Below are 20,694 nucleotides of genomic sequence, written 5' to 3'. Positions count from 1 at the left end.
AGTTCTAATAGAAAAAGGATTCTAATTTTTCTATTACAAAAGAAGGCACGATAACTTTTGTATTTTCAGTGGTGGACAGCCCAAAGTAAAACAATCTGCTTAATAAATCTTCTGGATAGTGTATGTTTTGAGTAGGTCGGTGGGTGTGATGGTTTTAAGTCAGTGAGTACATAGGATCAACCTCTATTACTGGTAATATATGACTGAAAAGAAAAACGTAATCTTAAACATAAGTCTAGTCAGGTATAGTGTGCTCAGAGTTTAAATGTGCTTATAGAGCAACCCTGACAATGTAAGGTCAATTACTAGAACCCATAATGGAGAAATAATTCCCAAAAGTTAGCCTCAGACTTCTAAGGCCACCCTTAACACACACACACCCCACACATACATCCCTGGACTCACAAATATACATACACCACACACAATAATGATAATAATAATTTTTTTAAAACAAAAACTAAATAACCTAGCACTCAGAAGGTGAATGCAGGCAGATGTCTGTGAGTTCAAGGCCAAACTTGTCTACACACTGAATTCCAGGACAGTCAGGGAAAAATAGAGAGATCCTTTCTATAAACCAACAAAACAAAACAGAAAACCTATTATTTGTAATAGCCAAGACTAAATAATGTCCAACTCTTAAAAACATTTTTGAAAACTCAAGCAGTTCAAATTAAGTCTTACAGAGTCTGGGGCTAAAGGTGCTGCTCAAATGTATAGTACTTGTTTACCATATAGGATGACCTAGCAACTAAAGAACCACAAAAATAAAGAAATAAATTTAGAGTGCCAGCATAGCAAGGATACATAAGACTGTATGTGTGATTCTCAATTTCCCCAGACACATACCAAAAAAAGAGCAAAGCAAGGTGGTACTTTACCTTCTTCCTCCTGTTCACTACAGGAAATATCCACCACAATTCCTTGTCTCAAAATATAAAACTGAGCCATAGTAACAGAAATTGCATGGTACTAACACAAAGACAGACAAGCAGTTTGATGGAATAAGATTCAGAAATAAACCCGCAATGCCACAGCTACCAAATTTTTGACATGTATTAAAAATACACACTGGAAGGCCAGGTGGTGGTGGTGAGCACCTTTAATCCAGCACTCAGGAAGCAGGGAAAGGATTGTAGAATGAAGGATGGGGGGCCACAAGGTCATAACAAGAAAACCAATGGAATCAACTAACCAGGGCTCATAGGAACTTAGAGAGACTGCATGGAACTAACCTAGGCACTCTGAATATATGTTACAGTTGTGTAGCTTAGTCTACTTGTGGGACTCCTAATGGTGGAAGCAGGGGATGTCTCACTCTTTTGCTTGCTTACGGGACCCTTTCCTACTACTGAACTACCTCATCCAGCCTTAATATATACTGAGGCATTTAGTCTTACTACAACTTGATATAAATTGTGTTTCACATCCATGGGAGACCTGCCCCTTTCAGAAGAGAAACAGGAGTGGATTGGGGGTGAATGTGAGCAGAAGGGAGGTGGGGGGAGGGACTGAGAGGCATGAGAGAAACCTGTAGTCAGAATGTAAATAGTAATAACCATGATGATGATGAAAATACATATACACTGGGAAAAACAGCCTCTTCAACAAACACTGCTGGGGAAACCAGATAATCACAAGTATCACATAAACAAGAAATGAAACTAGATTTAAATAAAAAGGAAACCCAAATGAATTGAGACCTTAATGTAGGCGCCCAAACAGTGAGAGTCGAAGAGGATATTTAGAAAACTTCAAGATGCAGGCACACACAGACTCTCTGAAAAGAACTCTAAGAACACAGGAAATAATCTCAATTATTTACAAATAGTTGATATTCAATTAAAAAGCTTCTACAAAGAGTGAACAATCACATGAATGGAGAAACAGCTATAAAATGGGAAAAATCTTTGCCAACTACATATCAAACAGATATAGACTATATGAATTTTTAAAAACTCCCATCAATAAATGGGCTAAATAACTGAAGAGATAGAACAAAAGGAGAAACAAAATGGCCAATAAAATATTTTAAAACATATTTTACATCCATAGCCATCAGATAAATAAATTAAAATGGGTTTGAGGTTCCATTTCATCTCGATCAGAATGAATATCATAAAGAAAACAAGAAATGAAGAGATGATTCCATGAGTAAAATGTTTGTTCAGCACACATGTGGACCTGAGTTCAAATCACCCATGTTTACATAAAAGCTGTCACCATAACACAAGCCTATTAAACCAATTTTCAGGGAACAGAGACAGGTGGGTTCCAAAAGCTCAGTGGTAATTCACTGGATGAAAAGGCAAGCTTCAGGTTCAGTAAAAGACCCTGTTTCCAAAAAATTAGGCAGAGTGGGCTCTGAGTTCAGTCCCCAGCACCCATATATCAGGCTACTTACAACCACCTACAAATCCATCTCCAGGGGATCTGATACCATTGCCTCTGTAAGCACTGGCACACCTGTGCCCACAAGCCACACAGATGTACAAACATGTATACAATTAAAAAACTTTTTAATCCTTTTTAAAATAGAGTGAGAAATAGGAAGATTCCTAAGACCAACTTTTGGCCATCAAAAGGACACTGGCAAGTGTACCCACAAACAAGCATGAACACATGCATGTACCACACATACACGGATAACATTTTTAAAGCTTAAAAAGAAAACAATAAACCGGGTGTTGGTGGAGCACACCTTTAATCCCAGCACTCAGGAGGCAGAGGCAGGCAGATCTCTGTGAGTTCGAGGCCAGTCTGATCTACAGAGCTAGTTCCAGGACAGTCTCCAAAAACAATACAGAGAAACCCTGTCTCAAAAAAACAGAAAAAGAAAAAAAGAAAGAAAAGAAAACAATAAAATACCCTGGCAGAGATGTTGGAAAAGAGGAACCCACATAACCTAAACTACTGAGAATGTAAACTATTACAAAATAGTATGGAAATCAATGTGGAAGTTCCTCAAAAACCTAAAACTAGAACTATTATATGAATCAGCTATATCACTCCTGGGTATAATACCCAAAGGAGTCTAGGTAAATGTATTATAGAGATACTTGTACATCCATGTTTACTGCTGGACTACTTGCAAGAGTTAAGAAATTGACCCAGGGGCTGCAGAGACGGCTCAGCAGTTAAGAGCATTAGCTGTTATTCCAGAGGACCTAGTCGTAACTGTCTGTAACTCCAGTTCTAGGGCATCTGACATCTTCACACCAATGCACATAAAATAAAGAAAAAAGAAAATGTGACCTATGTATACAACAATGTTTTATTCAGTTCTAATGAAATTATGGCATTTTCAGGAAATGGATGTAACTGAAAATTGTTATGTTAGGCATAATTAAGACTCAGAAAGAGGCTGGACGGTGGTGGCACACGCCTTTAATTCCAGCACTCGGGAGGCAGAGGCAGGCAGATCTCTGTGAGTTCGAGACCAGCTTGATCTACAAGGGCTAGTTCCAGGACAGCATCCAAAGCTACATAGAAACCCTGTCCCCAAAAAACAAAAAAAAGCCTCAGAAAGAAAAATACATTTACTCCCATATACAGAATCTATACTTTGACTTGTGTGTGTGTGTGTGTGTGTGTGTGTGTGTGTGTGTGTGTGTGTGTGATGAAAATACAAAGGGGACTATGAACAGGGAGAAAAACCTTAAAGGAACAGGGAGGGACAAAGAGGCTAAAAACTTCACATGAAATCAAAGCAGAAAATACTGTAAGAAGAAGGGTACTAACACAGTAGTAAAGGGGTGGAAGAAGAAAGAGGGCAGGGAATGGGAATAAATTAGAAAAAAAGCTATGACATATACATATGAAAATACCATAAAGAAATCATAAATTTTGGAAGGTAACAAAAAGATCTCAATGAAGGGAAAGACTCTTTAGAGTTCAACTAGCTATGCTATTTTGGTAGGCTTGGGAATGGGTCTCAAAATTACTTTACCGTTGTTTATTTCCTGTATGAAGCACATTGCATTTTCCATGAACAATGTTTCCTCTTATTATCAAACACTTTGTTTGGATTGAAATGGTTCAGTGGTGAAGAGCACTAACTGCTCTTCCGGTATCCAGGCTCAATTCTCAACACCCATATAACTCCAGTTCCAAGGAATCTGCTACCTTCTTCTGGCTTCCTAGGGCACTAGGCACACATATGGTATGGATATACACGCAGGCAAAATACCCATATACATAAAAGTTTAGACAGCTACTTACACTGTATAATTAGAAAGACTATCTGCATACAGAAAAAATTTTTTAAAAATGTAATACAGCAATGAAAATTAGATGTTACATCATTTTCCTAATTATATACTAATAGTATGCATATGTCTCATATATACTACTTCAGGTTGTACTACATACTCCTATTTCTATATTCTTACAGTTCTAATAGATCACACTTCCCATTAACTATTTCAGTATCTACAAAATGTACAAGATTCATTTAAAAATGGAATTTTACGGGGCTGGAGAGATGGCTCAGAGGTTAAGAGCACTGACTGCTCTTCTAGGGGTCCTGAGTTCAATTCCCAGCAACCACATGGTGGCTCACAACCATCTACAATTCAATCTGGTGTCCTCTTCTGGCATGTAGGCAGAACACTGTATATGTAATAAATAAATCTTTTAAAAAAATGGAATTGTACAACTGTAAGAACTACTGCATGGTATGCATACAGGTATTCACAATAATATTCTATGAACTATTCTCCGAGAAAAACTTCAGAGCCAAGTACAGGGAGAGAAATCAAAGGTTTGAAGATCCCTGAATAAAATATAAATATTGAAATCTCATCTGAGGATTTCAACTGTTCAAACATAAACAAGAACATGATATTTCTTCAAATGATTTTGATTCTGTCATACTTTTGCTTAAACATTTTTAAGTTAGTGTTAAGAGGTAAGTACACTGATGTCCAAAATTTACTTTAAATAAGATTTTTAAAAAATGGATCGGCAAATGTATAGAGGGAGGGTCTATATGTGTGTTAAGAGACTCTAGTGGTACATGGGTGTCAGTTAGGAAGCCTGGGCAATCTATGGGGTCTCTGGTAGTGGATCAGTATTTATCCCTAGTGCACAAATGGACTTTGGGAGCCCACTCCCCATAGAGGGATACTCTTAGTCTAGACACACGGGGGAAAGGCCCTACTCCAAATGATATGACAGACTTTGAAGATCCCCCATAGAAGGCCTCACCTTCCCTGGGGAGCAGAAGGGGATCAGTGAGGGGCAGGGGAGAGGAGAGAGAACTGGGGCTGACATGTAAAGCAAGCTTGTTTCTAATTTAAATAAAAAAGAATATTTTACATATGTTCTAAGATATGTACAAAAATTTTTAAATGAAAGACATAAAAATTATATATATGAGACTCTAGTGGTAACAGGCACATGAATGTTTCCTAATTCTATGTTTGAAATTTTTCATAATAATGAGGAAAACTTCAGTTAAGTATTCTTCTGTACGCCGGGCGTTGGTGGCGCACGCCTTTAATCCCAGCACTTGGGAGGCAGAGGCAGGCGGATCTCTGTGAGTTCGAGGCCAGCCTGGTCTACAAGAGCTAGTTCCGGGACAGCCTCCAAAGCCATAGAGAAACCCTGTCTCGAAAAACCAAAAAAAAAAAAAAGCATTCTTCTGTACAATGCCAAGTCAAATTTTCAGCAAAGGCTATTCTAACCCTCATTCTACAACTCTGTCTTATATTTCTGCACACTGCCCTCCACCTTCAATTAATTCAATCCCCAAAGGGTCTCTTCCTTTCATGCTTTTGTATATATGGTTTCCCCTGAAGAGACTGCTCTTCCCACTAGACAGACCTAGTTTTTTAATGTGTCACTACCACAATGAAGCACTCTAACTTGCTTAAGCAGGTATCGTCTTTCTATGTCCTTTCTATGTATTACTTATACTATAAAACTAAGGATTTAATTGCAATTAACTATTTCATAAAGTCTTTATGCCCCCTAAAGCCCCTAGAAAAAAACTTTTCATTAATCAAGTACTGGTATCCTCAAAGTCCAGAAAAGCAGAAAAGCAGCATGTTTGCTGAATAAATTAGATGGTGCCCAATTGTAAAATAAGTGACTCCATTTATAATTATGGCATCTCCAATCAGTTATATCTCTAATCCTAATACCACCTCCTTAGTTTAGGCCTTTCCCTTAATTACTGTAACAACAAAGTTCTCCTATGTCTATTCTTGTCATGCCATCATAAACTTTCCAGAATTATGTTCTATGATGTGAAATAAAACTTATAAAACTCAAATATTGCATAGTCCCATATTCATTGATTGAGTGCTTAAGATAAAACTCTTAAAAACCTTTTTTGGAATACTCTACTGGAAAAAAAATCTATTACCAAGCTGAGAGTTCTAAAAAATACCTACTTTGTTTTATTTACTAAGCACTTGACTAAACCATAAAACCCTCAAGACAATTCCAGATGAGAAAAAAAAACTGAAACGTAAACATGAGGTGATAAAACTAAGTATCAAGACTTGGAAACTAACCAGGGTGAGAGAAAAGAGCTCCAGGAAAGTTGGGAATGTTTCCAAGGAAATGACAATTGAGGGATGAAATAATAAACCATATGAAAGCTCAAGGAACATGAAGTATGGCATGCACACTAAGGATAGAAGAGAATGAAACGACACTGAACACCTAACTTCAGATTTAACCCTTATTATCTAATGAATGAGGAGCCAATTAGGGTTTTATATGGTTTTGTGGTTTTTCTTATTAAAGAGTGATAAGAACAATCTGTTTAAATAAAAGGTAGCTAATACCAATGAGGATGACAGATTAGAGAGTAAAGAGCTGCCAACACAGGATATTATCAGTTAGACACTGTTTATTAGGTGACTCAGTAGCACAATGGTTCCTCATTGATCTTCAAAACTAGGTTTACTGTTTCACTAATTAGGTCAAAAGAATTATTTAATATTGTTATAAACAAGCAGCATCATTCAACTTTATGTCAGCCAACATTCATTTTCTTACCTTTTCTTCAAAGCCATTATCTGTGACATGCATTGGTGGCTTTCCAGGATATCGATAAAGAATGAAATCTCGACTATAGGTAGAAAACAAAGGTAGGTGGGAAGAGATTACTTAGTGTATACATAAGATAACTATAACTATAAGGTAGCCCTTTTAGACATTTCTTAACTTCCCATAAATATCAAAATATATGACCATTTGAAGGACAGATAATTCAACTACTGAAGTATCTAAAATGTTTTTGCTCTAATCTTACAATAGAAATGGAATTGCCCTAATAATAACATATAAAAATGATTACCTACTGATAATATTACCAGTTTAGCATTTTCAGGCTCTTAGTTAGTCTTGAGATGGAATCTTGTTGTGTACTCTAAGGTGGTCTTGAACTCAAGATCATCTTGCTCTAACTCCCTCTTGCTCATTCTAGTATTACAGGCAAGTCCCAGTACACCTGGCTTCCATTTAATCTTCCTTCCAAAGAGACACAAATTCTAGGACAGAACTAGTAATAAGTTTCTTCACCTAAGAACTGTATTAAATAGATTTTACTCAGGTCTTTTGCTTCTACATTATTAACTTACCAACACTCAAATTTAACAAATCCTAAAGGAACTCTGACAGAAATCTTACCTCTACACAGTCATTCTCACTCATATTCCCTCTTTCATTTTCTTTTGATACAACTTACTTATAAATTAGAGAAAGAGCTCTTATTTCCAGCTGGCCAGCACTCTCCTAAATATAAATAACACAGAGTTTTGAAAAACATTTCAGAACTATTAAGCATTTTTTTACATTTTTTGGCTATCTAATGTTCCAGGTAAAGTATTTGTATAAAACACTCTAATTTGTTTGGACTATCAGAAGAATAAGATACCCAATCAAAAAAATAAGGAACAGAAACAGTCAGCATATTTCTCAATATTCAACACAAAACAACAGGCCATTGCTTCTTATCCAATAATTGTTTCATTCAACAGAGCTAGCTACTTAAGAAAATACTTTTGAGTCATTACAGACACAGACGTATGTTTGGGTTACTATTTCAAACAACTTTGAAAAAATGATCTTTGGCAAATGGATGTGTTTCACATTGCATACTTTGAAAAATTAAATATGTGCACCATACAACAGACACATTTTCAGGATTTCAATGGGCAACTGCTCTGAGCTCTGAAAGGGCTGATTCTGATATTACATACCTATTAGAGGTAATGGCTATAATGGGTATACCTGCACAAGTAAAAACTGACAATGTTCCAGCATATGTCTCTAGTAAATTGAAACAGTTTAGATATTATAACATAAAGCATATTACTCCTATAGCACACAACCCTACAGGACAAGCAGTTATTGAAAGATCTAATTGCACTTTAAAGGAAATGCTCTATAGACAGGCAGCGGTAACCAAGACCCCCCAAAATAGATTACATAATGCTTACTAACCTTAAGCTTTCTTAATGATAATGAGAAAGGAAAAACAAACTCAGAAAGACATTGGACAACAGAAAAAACTGAGCTATATCAGCAGATATACTTCAAGGATGGTCTGATCTCAGAATGGAAATCAGGATATGTGCTCAGTTGGGGAAGGTTTTTCGCCCTGTTTCTCGGATGGGATCTGTTTGCTAGAGAAAAGCAGAGGCTCGAGGCTCCTTTAAGAGAGTTTTCCTGACTCAGCATTAGCAGCAAAAAAGTGCATGGCTCTTTTAAGAGGCTCTGATACCAAACAATTGAAATAATTAATATAGCCCCCCTGTTTCTTCGGTGCTGAAGGGCAGTGGGACTTGGCAGGACAAGAAACCCAAGCAACAGATATCCTCATATTTGAACTTACCTTGGGATCTCCCAACCGTTCCAGATATTTCTCAAAAGATCCCTCCACATACTTCAAAAAATAAAGCAAATTTGACTTAGCCAAATATACATTATTGCAATGTAATTATGTTCTACAGTTATCAGCATCTAATAGTTATAGCATCTAATGAGTTTTTTATTTGAGATAATATACTTCCATCATTTCACCCTTCCCTTTCATCTCTGCAAACACAGTTATACCCCCTCTCCACTCTGAAACTCATGACTTCTTTTTTCATTAATTGTTGTCACATTCAAATGTTTATGAATTCTGAGAACGTTTACATATTCTGTATGTGGGATTAAATGACTAGTTTACAGAGCACCTCAAGATCTACACCTACACAAATGTCTTGAGGGGATAAATGTATCTCAGAAGCTGTCTACGTATCAGTGGATTTCATCAAATGCAAGCTATACTTTCTAATTTCTTAAGTAACCTGACAATTAAAATCAATTAAGCAAGACCAAGAATCATTAAGGATAAAAATTTGATAGGAGATATGTATACAAAGTTAAACTAACTAAGTTTTTTTGCTTTGTTTTGCTTTTTTGAGACAGGATTTCTCTATGTAGCTTTGAAGCCTATCCTGGCACTTGCTCTGTAGACCAGGCTGGCCTTGAACTCAAAGAGATCAGCCTGCCTCTGCCTCCTGAGTGCTGGTACTAAAGGCGTGCACCACCAATCCCTGGCTAAGCTAAGAAAGTTTTCATAAAAAGAATTTCAATGATATCAAAACAGTCCTGGACACAAGAAACTTCTGCAGGTATAGATGTGATCCATACTGATTTTAATGGAAGCTGCAAAGACTTTTCCTAGGGCCAAAACTAAAACTGTTAACCTTACAATGGAAAAATCTTATAGTAAGTAAAATATACCTCCATAAAAAAATTAATTAAACTCACTTTCTCTACAGTTCTGAGATATAAACAGAGTAATTTTAAACAGTGCAAATTTTGACCCTGAAACCACTGTAATATATAACTGAGATTTAAGATAATGAATTTAATCTATCATACTCATAGGTGTCCTTGTGCCCTTAAGACTTGCTGGTAATTTTTTTTTAAGTTTTCATTGAAAAGACACATAAACATAGCATAAACTTCAAACTTTTGGGGGGGAGCTTCTAACAGTGTTTTATATAACTAGTTAGTTAAATGTGGTCTAGAAAACACTAGCACCCTTAATTTGTAAGTTTGTTTAAAATGCAGAAATCTGAAGCCTCTTCTTAAATCTACTTCATCAGAATGTATATTTTAACAAAAAGTCCCAGTGTTATGTGTATGCACAAAATCCTTGAGATATGCTGCATTGAACCATGGTCTTACATTTCAATGTCAGCAACAGTATTTCTCTCAGGTGTGGAGAAGATGATAATCAACAAGATTTAAAGAGGACTTTACAGTATTTTACAACTCACTGAAACCTGTTGAAGAAATCAAAAACAAACCTCCAAGGGCAGGGAGGCAAATATTCAATATACTGTTAAAAAGAATTAAAGCTGTAAAAAGTCATTGAGAGGGCTCTCTTCAAATCAGACTTTGATAAAATTTCATTTACCAAAAATTAGGCTACTGAACCAGAGAGGTAGAGTTTCAATTTTCACAATTTGTCATATTACGGTTAGCAAGCATTTCCTTATAATTCAGTTTTTACAAGACTATTACTGAGTATACATTAAAATGGACACTACAATATTAGCAGACTCAAATCTGTCATGAATGTCATGAAATTGTTCAAGAAAACAATGGTATTAATAATACAAAACTGTGGTAAAAATATAAATTGTATGATATTCAGAGTTTTTGTTCTTTTCTGTTTGTGGAGGAATAAGTGGGAAAGACACTGATTGTTACTTCTTTTAGTCATTGTTGTCCTAACAGCCTCCCTATATTGCTCAGACTGGTTTGGCTGGAATTCAGGATTCTACTGATCAGCATGCAGCATACTGGGATGAGAAATCAGTGCTGAATTACAAGCATGGACCAAAAGGTCAGTCTCAGTGTTTAGTAAATTGAATTTGAGGAGGTAGAAAAGCATGCTAGTTCTACTAAGTCAGCTGAGAATTGTATGACAATTCAGTTTTTATACTAGGCACCCAAAATTATTTTTGCCCACTTATTATATACATTACCAACAACTCTCTTCGGTGGATATATTCTACTTACAGATTCAAAAGTTTGTTGATTTTCTTTCATATATGAGACACAAACTCTCCTGACGTGTAAATGATGGATCTGGCTGTAAAACAACTATAAAAGAAAAAACTAGCTCACTGTCATGTCATTTAAATAGAATCTTCTAAATTAAGATGATGAATTATACATATAGTTTCCTAATCTAGAACACATGTTGAAAACAGAAAAATTAAGTCCATCTGTTACCACACCTGATCTTAACCAAAGGCGAAGAAGCTATACCTTATCTTTAAAATGGTTATCTTTAGTGAGATTGAGAGTTAATGATTCTCTCCTTGACTTTCAACTTTCCATAAGGGCACAAGTTATAAATCTTTTTACGCATAAAACAAAAAGGAATATGGCATGCTTATAAATGATTGAGATTCATTTCAAAGGTTTTCTAATCCCACATTAATTTACCCCTCCCCCATTACAAACTGGCAACAAAAAGTAGCAAAGTAGCCACAGGAGAACAGTATTAGCTCTAATCAGCCATAGTGCATGCAGTATTTTGCAGTTTGTGCTTTTCTGGCAGGCCAAGATATTATCACTAACAAAACAGAAAAGGTAACATTTTTGTTTCCTTCAGTATGCTACAGATTGAACAGTTACTGGAACATGCCACAAACAAGACATTACATTATCCATTTGTCATGCTTATATTTACCTGCTCGGAAATAGCCCGAAAAAGGCAAGAAGCATCCTTGGCAATCACCTTTCGAAACAGCCCTAAACTGCCTAAATATTCATCCATTGATGCCTCATTCAAAGACTTCTGGCCGCAGTACGTTTTCCATCCTTTATGCATTGTGCATGGGGTGAGGAGAAAGGAACAGAGGGTGAAAAAGAAGAAAACACAGAATGCACGGAGAGACAGGCAGCGGCGGCAAGTGCTGGAGCTTGTGTAGGCAGGAATCCCAAACAGCTCAAGGTCTAGGCAGAAGGCAGGGCTGCAGGATCTTGGCACTTCCCAGAAGCAGAAGCAAGAGGCTGACTGGCGCAGGACAGACAGGACCCTGTGGAAAAACAAAAACGAAGAGCAGATGCTCCAAAGAATAAGAAACTTGAGGAGACAAATGAGGAAGAAGTTAAACAGTTACAGAAAGGGGGGATGTCAAAATCAGCTAAAGGCATAAAGCGACTAAGCTGCTGAAATCTGGAGATCTAAAGAAAACTGCAGTTGAACTGAGGGAAGCTACTTCAGGAGACTGCAAAGATTACAAAAAGGCTCACGTGTGTAAAACAGCCTACACCAGGAAAGCTTTGCAATCACTCCCAGAATTTCCAAGTAGTAGTTCCTGTCCTTCAGCTACCCTCCAGAGTTTGAGGGAAGTAGGGGTGGGGCATTTCACTAATTCTCTTTAGTATTGAGAACATCTTTTTTAAAAGACAAAGAAAAGGAGTGGGACCTCCATCTGCTGGAACAAAGGTCACACTTCAAGCAAAGTTTAAAAAACACCAAGCAACTATTTCAAGTAAGAAAATAAAGATCTCCCATCCAAGTACTAAAGATCATTTAATTCTAAATAAAAATTGTCTACTAGGACCACTGAAAATAAAGCCACTAATAATGGTAGGAAATCCTGATATAATTCTTGAGAAATGTTGCTGCAAAGTACTAGAAAACAACAGAGAGAAGCATTTAACTGATAACAATGAGAGCTAGAGATGGCTGGGCAGTTAAAAGCACATGCTGCAAAGTTCAGTTCCCAGCACCCAAGCCAAGTGGGTCACAACTTGTAATTTCTCTGATACCCATGAGCATCTGCAGTCACATACACAGTGCACACACCACAAATATATATATATACACACATATATAATTAAAAATTAAATTATTAAGTCAAAATAATGGAAACAACATATGAAATATCTTACACAGAAACCTTCAAAAATGTACATTTAAGATTTGATGACACATCATTGACATGTTATTACATGTTTCAACATGTTATTCGGGTACTTTGCCAGAAAAAGTGCTCTGAATCCTGAGGGGCACTGTTTCTATTATTTCATTCTAGCACTAAATACCTTATTTTTAGTTAAATGCCAAAATACAACCCTCTTCTTAACTCAAAGTGTTAAAAAAGTAAGATTTTAGGAACATACAGCTCAGTGATAAACCTTGTATACTAGGTTCTTGAACACTAGATTCAATACTAACACCACAAATAAATAAATGAATAAATCAAAAGCTTGCTTTTCCTATTGGTCTAGAAATGTTAAACTTGTACTTTTTCCATTTGTACAGTGATAACACACTAAATTAAATATGTAAGGTCTTATCCACATGTATTTGACAAAAAAATACACTCTAAGTAAAAAAAAAGTCAACTTTAGAGACATTGCCATATAAAGCAGCTATCAAAACTATTATTCTTTTATATGTGAGTTAGCAGCAATCATGACTGCTGCCTATAGGAAAAACAAGTGGACCATCACTAATAATTTAAGAATGAAATAAAATCATGGTAGATAAGGAATGAAATTTGACTTTCCTTACCACACCAATTTCATATTACCTTGTTTCTTTTCTAAAGAAACCATCATAAATGAACTTAGTACAAGTTCTGAACCATACTGTTTGGTTATATGAAGGACCATCATTTTTTAAGACTTATAAAAGAATACAATTAAAATGTTGATCCATTTTGTCATATTCTATAAGACAAAATACAAATTCTTTACATCTACTGAACTTTAAACATGGGTATAAAACCCCAACAAATACTATTCATATACTTCTATTTGAGAAAAGAATTGGAAGGTACGGGGTCAGGAAAACAATCAAAATATAGGGGAAACCAAGAAACAAAGACCAGAAAAATCCTTAACAGAAAGACTAAAGAAAGAAAAGCATACACTAAGAAAACAAGCAACAGACAGATATAAAAAGGTTAATTTATTTTTGACAAAGAACAAAGACAATACAATAGATATTTATAACAAATAATGCAAGAATTGCCCATTCATAAAGCAACACTTAACCCTAGACCTGCATCTCACATCTTATTTTGCTAATTAATGCAAAGCAGACCAGATCTTAAAAGTTTCTATATTTATCCTGATACCTGCTACCTCTCAAGTGAGAGTTAAGGCAGCAAGAGAAAAGCTACAAGGGAGCACCAATCCATCCCTCCCTCCTCCCCTGTGCACTTTTGTATTATATTTTAGCTTCTGACCTACAAATATTTGGAAATCAATGCATAAAATTAAAGTTCTTAAAAATGTTTTAAGAGAAAACATTTAAGACCTTGAGTTAGGGAAAGTTGTTTAAAAGCATATAGAGTGGACTTTCACAAATTTAAATTTGCTCTGCAAATGAAATTGTCAGGCAGGTGAAAATACAAGTTACTAACTTGGGTAAAAAAAAAGTTCATATCACATATCTAACGATGAAGTATTTGCATTGAAAATATATAGAGAGCTATTAAACATGGACTGGGGATGGGGTTCAGCTAATACTATTCTGGCTAGAGACCCGGAGTTCAATCCTCAGGAAAACATAAATCTGGCAGGGAGGTAGAAGCCTGTCACCCCAGCTCTCTCGTGGTAGAGGCAGGATTTCAGACATTCACAACCACCCTAGGCTACAAAGTGAGTACGAGGCTGATCTCTATAAATAAAGTTAGCAATGAACAATCCAGCTTTTTAAATGGACAAAACATTTTAGTGTTTTTTTAAAGGTAAATGAAGGGGGAGTTATCAATATAGTTAAATTTGGCAGAGTGTTTGCCTTGTGTATAATATCCCAGCTTTAGGAGCTAGCTGTACGAAGATCAGGACGTTTAAGGTTATTCTCTACTACAGAGTTTGAGGCCAATCTGGGCTAGAGTCTCTATCTGAAAAAGGAGAAAGGGAGTAAAAATGGCTAACAACTAGTTAGAAGATGTTCAGTATGATTAGCCATTAGGAAAATGCAAATTAAAATCACAATGAGTCAAAAACACGCCTACTGGGAAGGCTATACAACAAGTGTGAACAAGGGTGTGAAAAAACTAGCTCTAAAAAGCCAGATGCAAAAGGTATGATATGAAATATGCCAAAAAATGCAAATCTAGATAAAAATCAGGTTAGTAGTTGTCTGGTCTGTGGTGGGAAAAGGGCATTGGCAACAAACAAGGACAATCATTTTAGAGATATAAAAATCTGAAAATCTTTCCCAATGGTTTCACTAAAAATTACTGACTTATACTCCTTACAAACTGGTCAATTTTGCCAGGCAGTGGTGGCAAGTCTTTAATCTGAATACTTAGGAGGCAGAGGCAGATGTACCTCTGTGAGTTCAAGGCCAGCCTGGTCTATAGAGCTAATTCCACAACAACCAGGGCTACACAAAGAAACCAGGGTGGAGTGGGGGGTTAATTTCTTACATCCACATTGGTGTGGAATTCAAATGAGTTTTCATATATTCAGAGTTATGCATCCATCACATTTTGAGAAGACTTTCACTTGAAACTGAAACCCTATTTTCTTACAGCTATCCACCTCTAATTATGCTATCTCACCAATGCAGATCTGTATTTATCTATTCTGAAAATTTCAAATAAATGTAAGCATGTATGTTCCTATGTGACTCACTTCTTACAGTTACTGTTAACTTATTCAATCAACATTCAACTACATTGTCATATACATTAGTATTTCAGTCCATTTCAAACTTATCAGTTAATAGAAATGTCATTGCTTCCACTTTACACTATTAGGAATCCTGCTATAAATACATATATTTATAATTTTGCATGGACATATATTTTTAGTTCTCTTGGTATTGAATCATATGTTAATGCTGTCACTATTTAAGGGAGGATCAAACTATAGCTCACCTTTTGATTTAAGCAGTTCTAGTAGTCAGGATGTAAAATTTTACTGTGGTTTTGATTTGCAGTTCCTCAGTATCCCATGATATTCTTTTCATTTGTTCTTCAACCATTTTTTGCTTTTTGTTTTTGGTAGTTCACCCCCAATCCACCGGCAAACCACAGGCCTTGAGCATGCTAGACAATATATTCTACCATTGTCCTAAACCTTCTGTCCCAGTTTTTTAAATTTTAATGATACCAGTACATATATTTTGGAATATGACTCATTTGGTGGTGTTTTGTTTCTCAAGACAGAATTTCTCTGTGTAACAGCCCTGGCTGTGCTAGAAAACTTTGTAGACAGGCTGACCTCGAACTCACAGAGATCCACCTGCAGGTGCCGTGATTAAAGGCATGCTCTGCCATGCCTGGCTTATGACTAATTTTTTTAAATCTACTTAAGCCAGGAATACCAACTGATGACAAAGATGGAAAACTGGAATTCTCATGTTACTAGTGAGAACATATCACTGTCACCTACAAAATTAAACACAGACCCAGTAATCCTACATCTAGGTGTCTATTTGGGAGACATGTTCACAAATAAATCTACACATGAATGTTGACAGTTGCTTTATCCATAGTCTTGATCCCCCAAACTAGAAATAAACTGTGTATACTCATGAACTGATAGCTGACATGAATTGATAAAAATGACAATAGTGGTCAGCAATATGAAAATGAAATGTTGAGACATACAAGAACATCAATAAAGCTGAAAAGCCTCATTCTAAGTTAAAGAACACTTGTTCAAAAGACTATGTACTGTATGACTGAATTAATTTGACAACTATGAGCCGGGCATAGTGATACATATGCCTTTAATCCCAGCACTCATACATATCTGAGTTTCAGGCCAGTCTGGACTACATGTTGAATTCCAGGACAGTCATAGTGAATTCCAGGAGCTACATAGTGGAACCCTGTCTCGAAAAACAGCCACAGCTCAAATTTTTTTAAAGACAAGTATGCAAAAGACAAAATTTACAGAAAAAAAAACTAAGTTGTTGCCAGGTGTTAAGAATTGCAGAGTAAGTCGGGTATTGGTGACACACGCCTTTAGTCCCAGCACTTGGGAAGCAGAGCCAGGCAGATCTCTGTGAGTTTGAGGCCAGCCTGGTTTACAGAGCAAGTTCCAGGACAGGCTCCAAAACAATACAGAGAAACCCTGTCTCGAAAATCCAAAAAAAAATATTGCAGGGTAAGATTAATGACAAAGGGATGGCTGGAACTGATGCATGATGATGATTATATTGTTCTGGTTGTTTTTTTTACTAAGACGGTAGTCACACTATTCATTTGTCAGAAATTATAATACTGTGTGAGAAAAAAAGCCAAGCTGTGCATGGCAGTTCCCACCTGTAATCTCAACACTCAGATAGCAGAAATAGAAGTATACAAAGTATTCAAGGCCAGCTTAGGCTACAGTGAAAAGCGATCAGAAAAAAATTAAATTAGCTAATTAACTTAGTTTAATATTTACAATTAAAAAGCAAAAAGGATAGAATTTAGAGCTGAAGAAGAACTCAATAGATGAGCCCACATCTAAAAAACAATATTCCCAAAAAGAGATGAAGAAATGATAATAACAACATAAAAATTCTAGTCAGGCAGTGGCGGTGCACACCTTTAATCCCAGCACTCAGGAGGCAGAGGCAGGCGGATCTCTGTGTGTTAGAGAACAGCCTGGTCTACAAAAGTTCCAGAACAGCCAAAGCTATACAGAGAAACGCTGTCTTGAAAAAAAACCAATCCCCACCCACTAAAAATTTAAACAGTTACCCACAGAGAAGTTGAAAGAGACCAAGAAGTAGGTAGGTAGAACACTGAAAAAAGATTACCAGCGCTATTCATAATGAAATTCAAGTTAATTCAGTCTAAAGCTAAATAAATATTTTAAAACTTATCATGGTAAACAAGCCATGATATACCCCTCCTTCAAAGTCATAAATTTAAATAGCCATACATTTCTTTACAGAAAAACAGAATTAAGAAAACAATGGAGAGGGGGATGGAGAGATGGCTCAGCGGTTAAAAGCACTGATTGTTCTTCCAGGGGTCCTGAGTTCAATTCCCAGCAAGCACATGGTGGCTCACAACTAATTTGAATGAGATCTGGTGCCCTCTGCTGGCACACAGGCAGAAGACTGTATACATAATAAATAAAATATTTTTAAAAAGAAAACAATGGAGAGCTGGGAATATACCTCAATGGGTATTATGTGCATAGCATAAACCAAACCCTGGGTTCAGTCTCTAGTACATAAGCTGGGCATAGTGGCATATGCCCTTTATGGCCCAACACTTTAGTAATACAGGAAGGGGGATTAGAAGTTCAATATCATCTTCAGGGACAAATCAGATTAAAGGTCAGCCTAGGATACATGAGACCCTGTCAGACTGACAGAAAGACAGATAAAGATACAAGGGCAAAAATTACTATGCCAACAAAATGGATAACCAAGAATAAATTTCTAGATAGCAACAATCTATTGAAAATAAACCATGAAGAGAAGGAACATATAAGGAAATAAAATGTAATGTAAATATAAGTAACAATTAAGCAATAACATGTCTCCTATCAAACAAAATTGAAAGGACACTTAAGGAAATAAGGCATAATGTAAACATAAATAACATGTAAGCAGTAGATGTCTACTATCAAACAAAATCTAGGCCTGGAGATACAACCTTAAGTACAATGCCTGCTTGCAGGCATTAAAGCCCTGGGTTCAATCTAAATGACCATTAGTATCTGAATGGTTAAGAAATTACAGTGTAACACAACAGAATACTATTCAATCTTTTAAAAGTAGAAATCCCTTTTTATTTTGGCTTTTCAAGACAGGGTCTTTCTGTGTAGCTTGCCCTGGCATTCCCCCTGTAAACCAGGCTGTCCTTGAACTCATAGATCTGCCTGCCTCTGCCTCCCAAGATTGAAGGTGTGCCCCACCAACACATGGCCTAGAAGTAGAAATTCTTGGTAACTTGAACAAAAAGTTTCAAATCTTGAGTATTAGTGCAAGTGAAATAAAGAAGGCATATAAAATCCAACACTGTATTTAGAATCTAAAAAGTTTAAATTGTAGAAGTAAAGCAACAGCTGCTACCAAAGTTTGAAGTTGATTAAAGTGGCATAAAATTTTAGATAAGAGGCATGTTTGAGATCTAGTAAACACCAGGTTGAGCACAGTCAATAATTATATTTCAAATCATCACCATTACATTTCAAATATTTCACCATAAAATAATAGGTAAAAGAAAGGAAATGTTAGCCTGATTTAATCATCCCACATTGCATACAGGTCAGCATATGATACTATATAAATGTATAAAATATAACTTGTCAATTAAGAATATTAATTTTAATAGTTTTCCCATGTAGTCCTATAGATGATATTCAAGTTAAGAAGAATTTGAGTATACTAATTATAAAACACACAAAATATAAGATGCAGGAGCAGGCATATTGGAGAAAGTAGAACATAACAATGTTATTTCTTGTAAATTTTCAAGAAACTACTTAGCTCTCGGATTTACATGTATTATCCTAATTACAAATGTAAAGCTTAAAACATTAGTCAACAAACAGAATAGCCCAATAATCTCCAGAAGTAAATTAGCAAAATTTTACAGTCACAATTTTACATTTCTTTTAAAGGTGAGTGGGTTTTCAATAGTTACAAGACTTTTTCTATGTTCACATCTAATCATGTAATACTAGTACTAAAATTAACTCTTGTTTGCATAATTGTTATAAAAATTGCATATAAAGAGGTCACTGGCAGTGGGTCCAAGATCTAACACTGATGCAGAAACTGACTTAGTGGAGCCCATTCTATATGCAGAGATACCTTGCTCAGCCTAGACACAGGGGTGTGGGAATGGAGAGGTACCTTGTTCCTGCCTCAATTAGATGATGAGACAGACTTAGTAGACTTCCTAGGGGAGACCTTACCCTCTCTGTGTAGTAAACGGGAAGAGGGGGAAGTAGGGGGAACAGGAGAGGAGAGAGGAGGAACTGGAATTGGAATGTAAAAAATAAAAAAGAAAAAAATAAAATTGCATATAAAGCACAAAATATATGGAAGGCTCAGAGATGGTATAGGTTATAGTCTTTAACTTAGTAAAACATGATTTTTTTAGACCTATGGGCCATGCATAGAATAGAAAGCATGGAAAGAAAGCTATTTCAAGGTATAAATGTACACTGTCCTAGAACTTTTACATTGCACTTGAAATCCCAACGACTGTCTTCCACAACAAACTACTATCCTGTATACCTCTAGAATAGTGGTTCTCAAACAGAGGCCTTGTTTCTGTTACTTTTAACAAGTTCACAGGTGACACGTAATGCTAACGCTACTAGTCCACAGAGCTCATTTTAAGAACCACCATTCTAAAACAAGGTATTCTATAAGTTATACTAATTCTTTAAAAGATTATTTCAAGGAAAATCCAAAATTTTAATAAACACCGCCATCCTTGAGATGCACAATACCTATTTAGCAATAGTAAAGGCTCCTGAGGAATGCTTGGTGATCTGTCAGAAGATAAATATTAGTAAAGGCTTTAAGAATGATGAAAGTACCAAGAAAAACATGTGAAGGAAATAGTACCAGAAGATTAACTTCAAAACACAAATATTTAAGGAAAACAACAGCATATAACTTATTTGTAATCATGTAAAACAATTAGGAGAATTTCTTCCCATGGATTCTATGAATAGCAGTGTACTTTATAAAATAGCATTCTAAAAATCCCACACAGGCTCTAT

The 20,694-nt window shown here is 36.0% G+C and overlaps 1 protein-coding gene across 6 annotated transcripts in view; it reads right to left on the bottom strand.

Annotated features, from left to right (window-relative positions):
• Positions 1-20,694, bottom strand: part of Alg13 (ALG13 UDP-N-acetylglucosaminyltransferase subunit) — a 70,872-nt gene that overhangs the window by 35,504 nt on the left and 14,674 nt on the right. For 4 of the 6 annotated variants that reach the window (XR_005876846.1, XM_040744512.1, XM_040744513.1 and 1 more), the window contains exons 4-8: positions 11,723-12,071; positions 11,044-11,127; positions 8,855-8,905; positions 7,706-7,752; positions 7,015-7,087 (exon numbers count right to left, since the gene is read on the bottom strand). Coding sequence is in view for 4 of the 6 variants with exons in the window: in XM_040744512.1 (XP_040600446.1) it covers positions 7,015-7,087; positions 7,706-7,752; positions 8,855-8,905; positions 11,044-11,127; positions 11,723-12,071 (604 nt within the window). In the remaining 2 variants the exon portion in view is untranslated. Of the gene's footprint in view, positions 1-7,014; positions 7,088-7,705; positions 7,753-8,854; positions 8,906-11,043; positions 11,128-11,722; positions 12,072-20,694 lie in introns of those variants that run through there. The other 2 variants (XM_040744516.1, XR_005876847.1) reach the window with 2 other exon arrangements.

Source organism: Mesocricetus auratus, unplaced genomic scaffold, assembly GCF_017639785.1.
Source record: "Mesocricetus auratus isolate SY011 unplaced genomic scaffold, BCM_Maur_2.0 Super-Scaffold_100003, whole genome shotgun sequence".
Classification (NCBI taxonomy): Eukaryota; Metazoa; Chordata; class Mammalia; order Rodentia; family Cricetidae; genus Mesocricetus; species Mesocricetus auratus.
The sequence above is the reverse complement of the archived record's forward strand: the minus strand, read 5'-3'. Positions and strand labels throughout refer to the sequence as shown.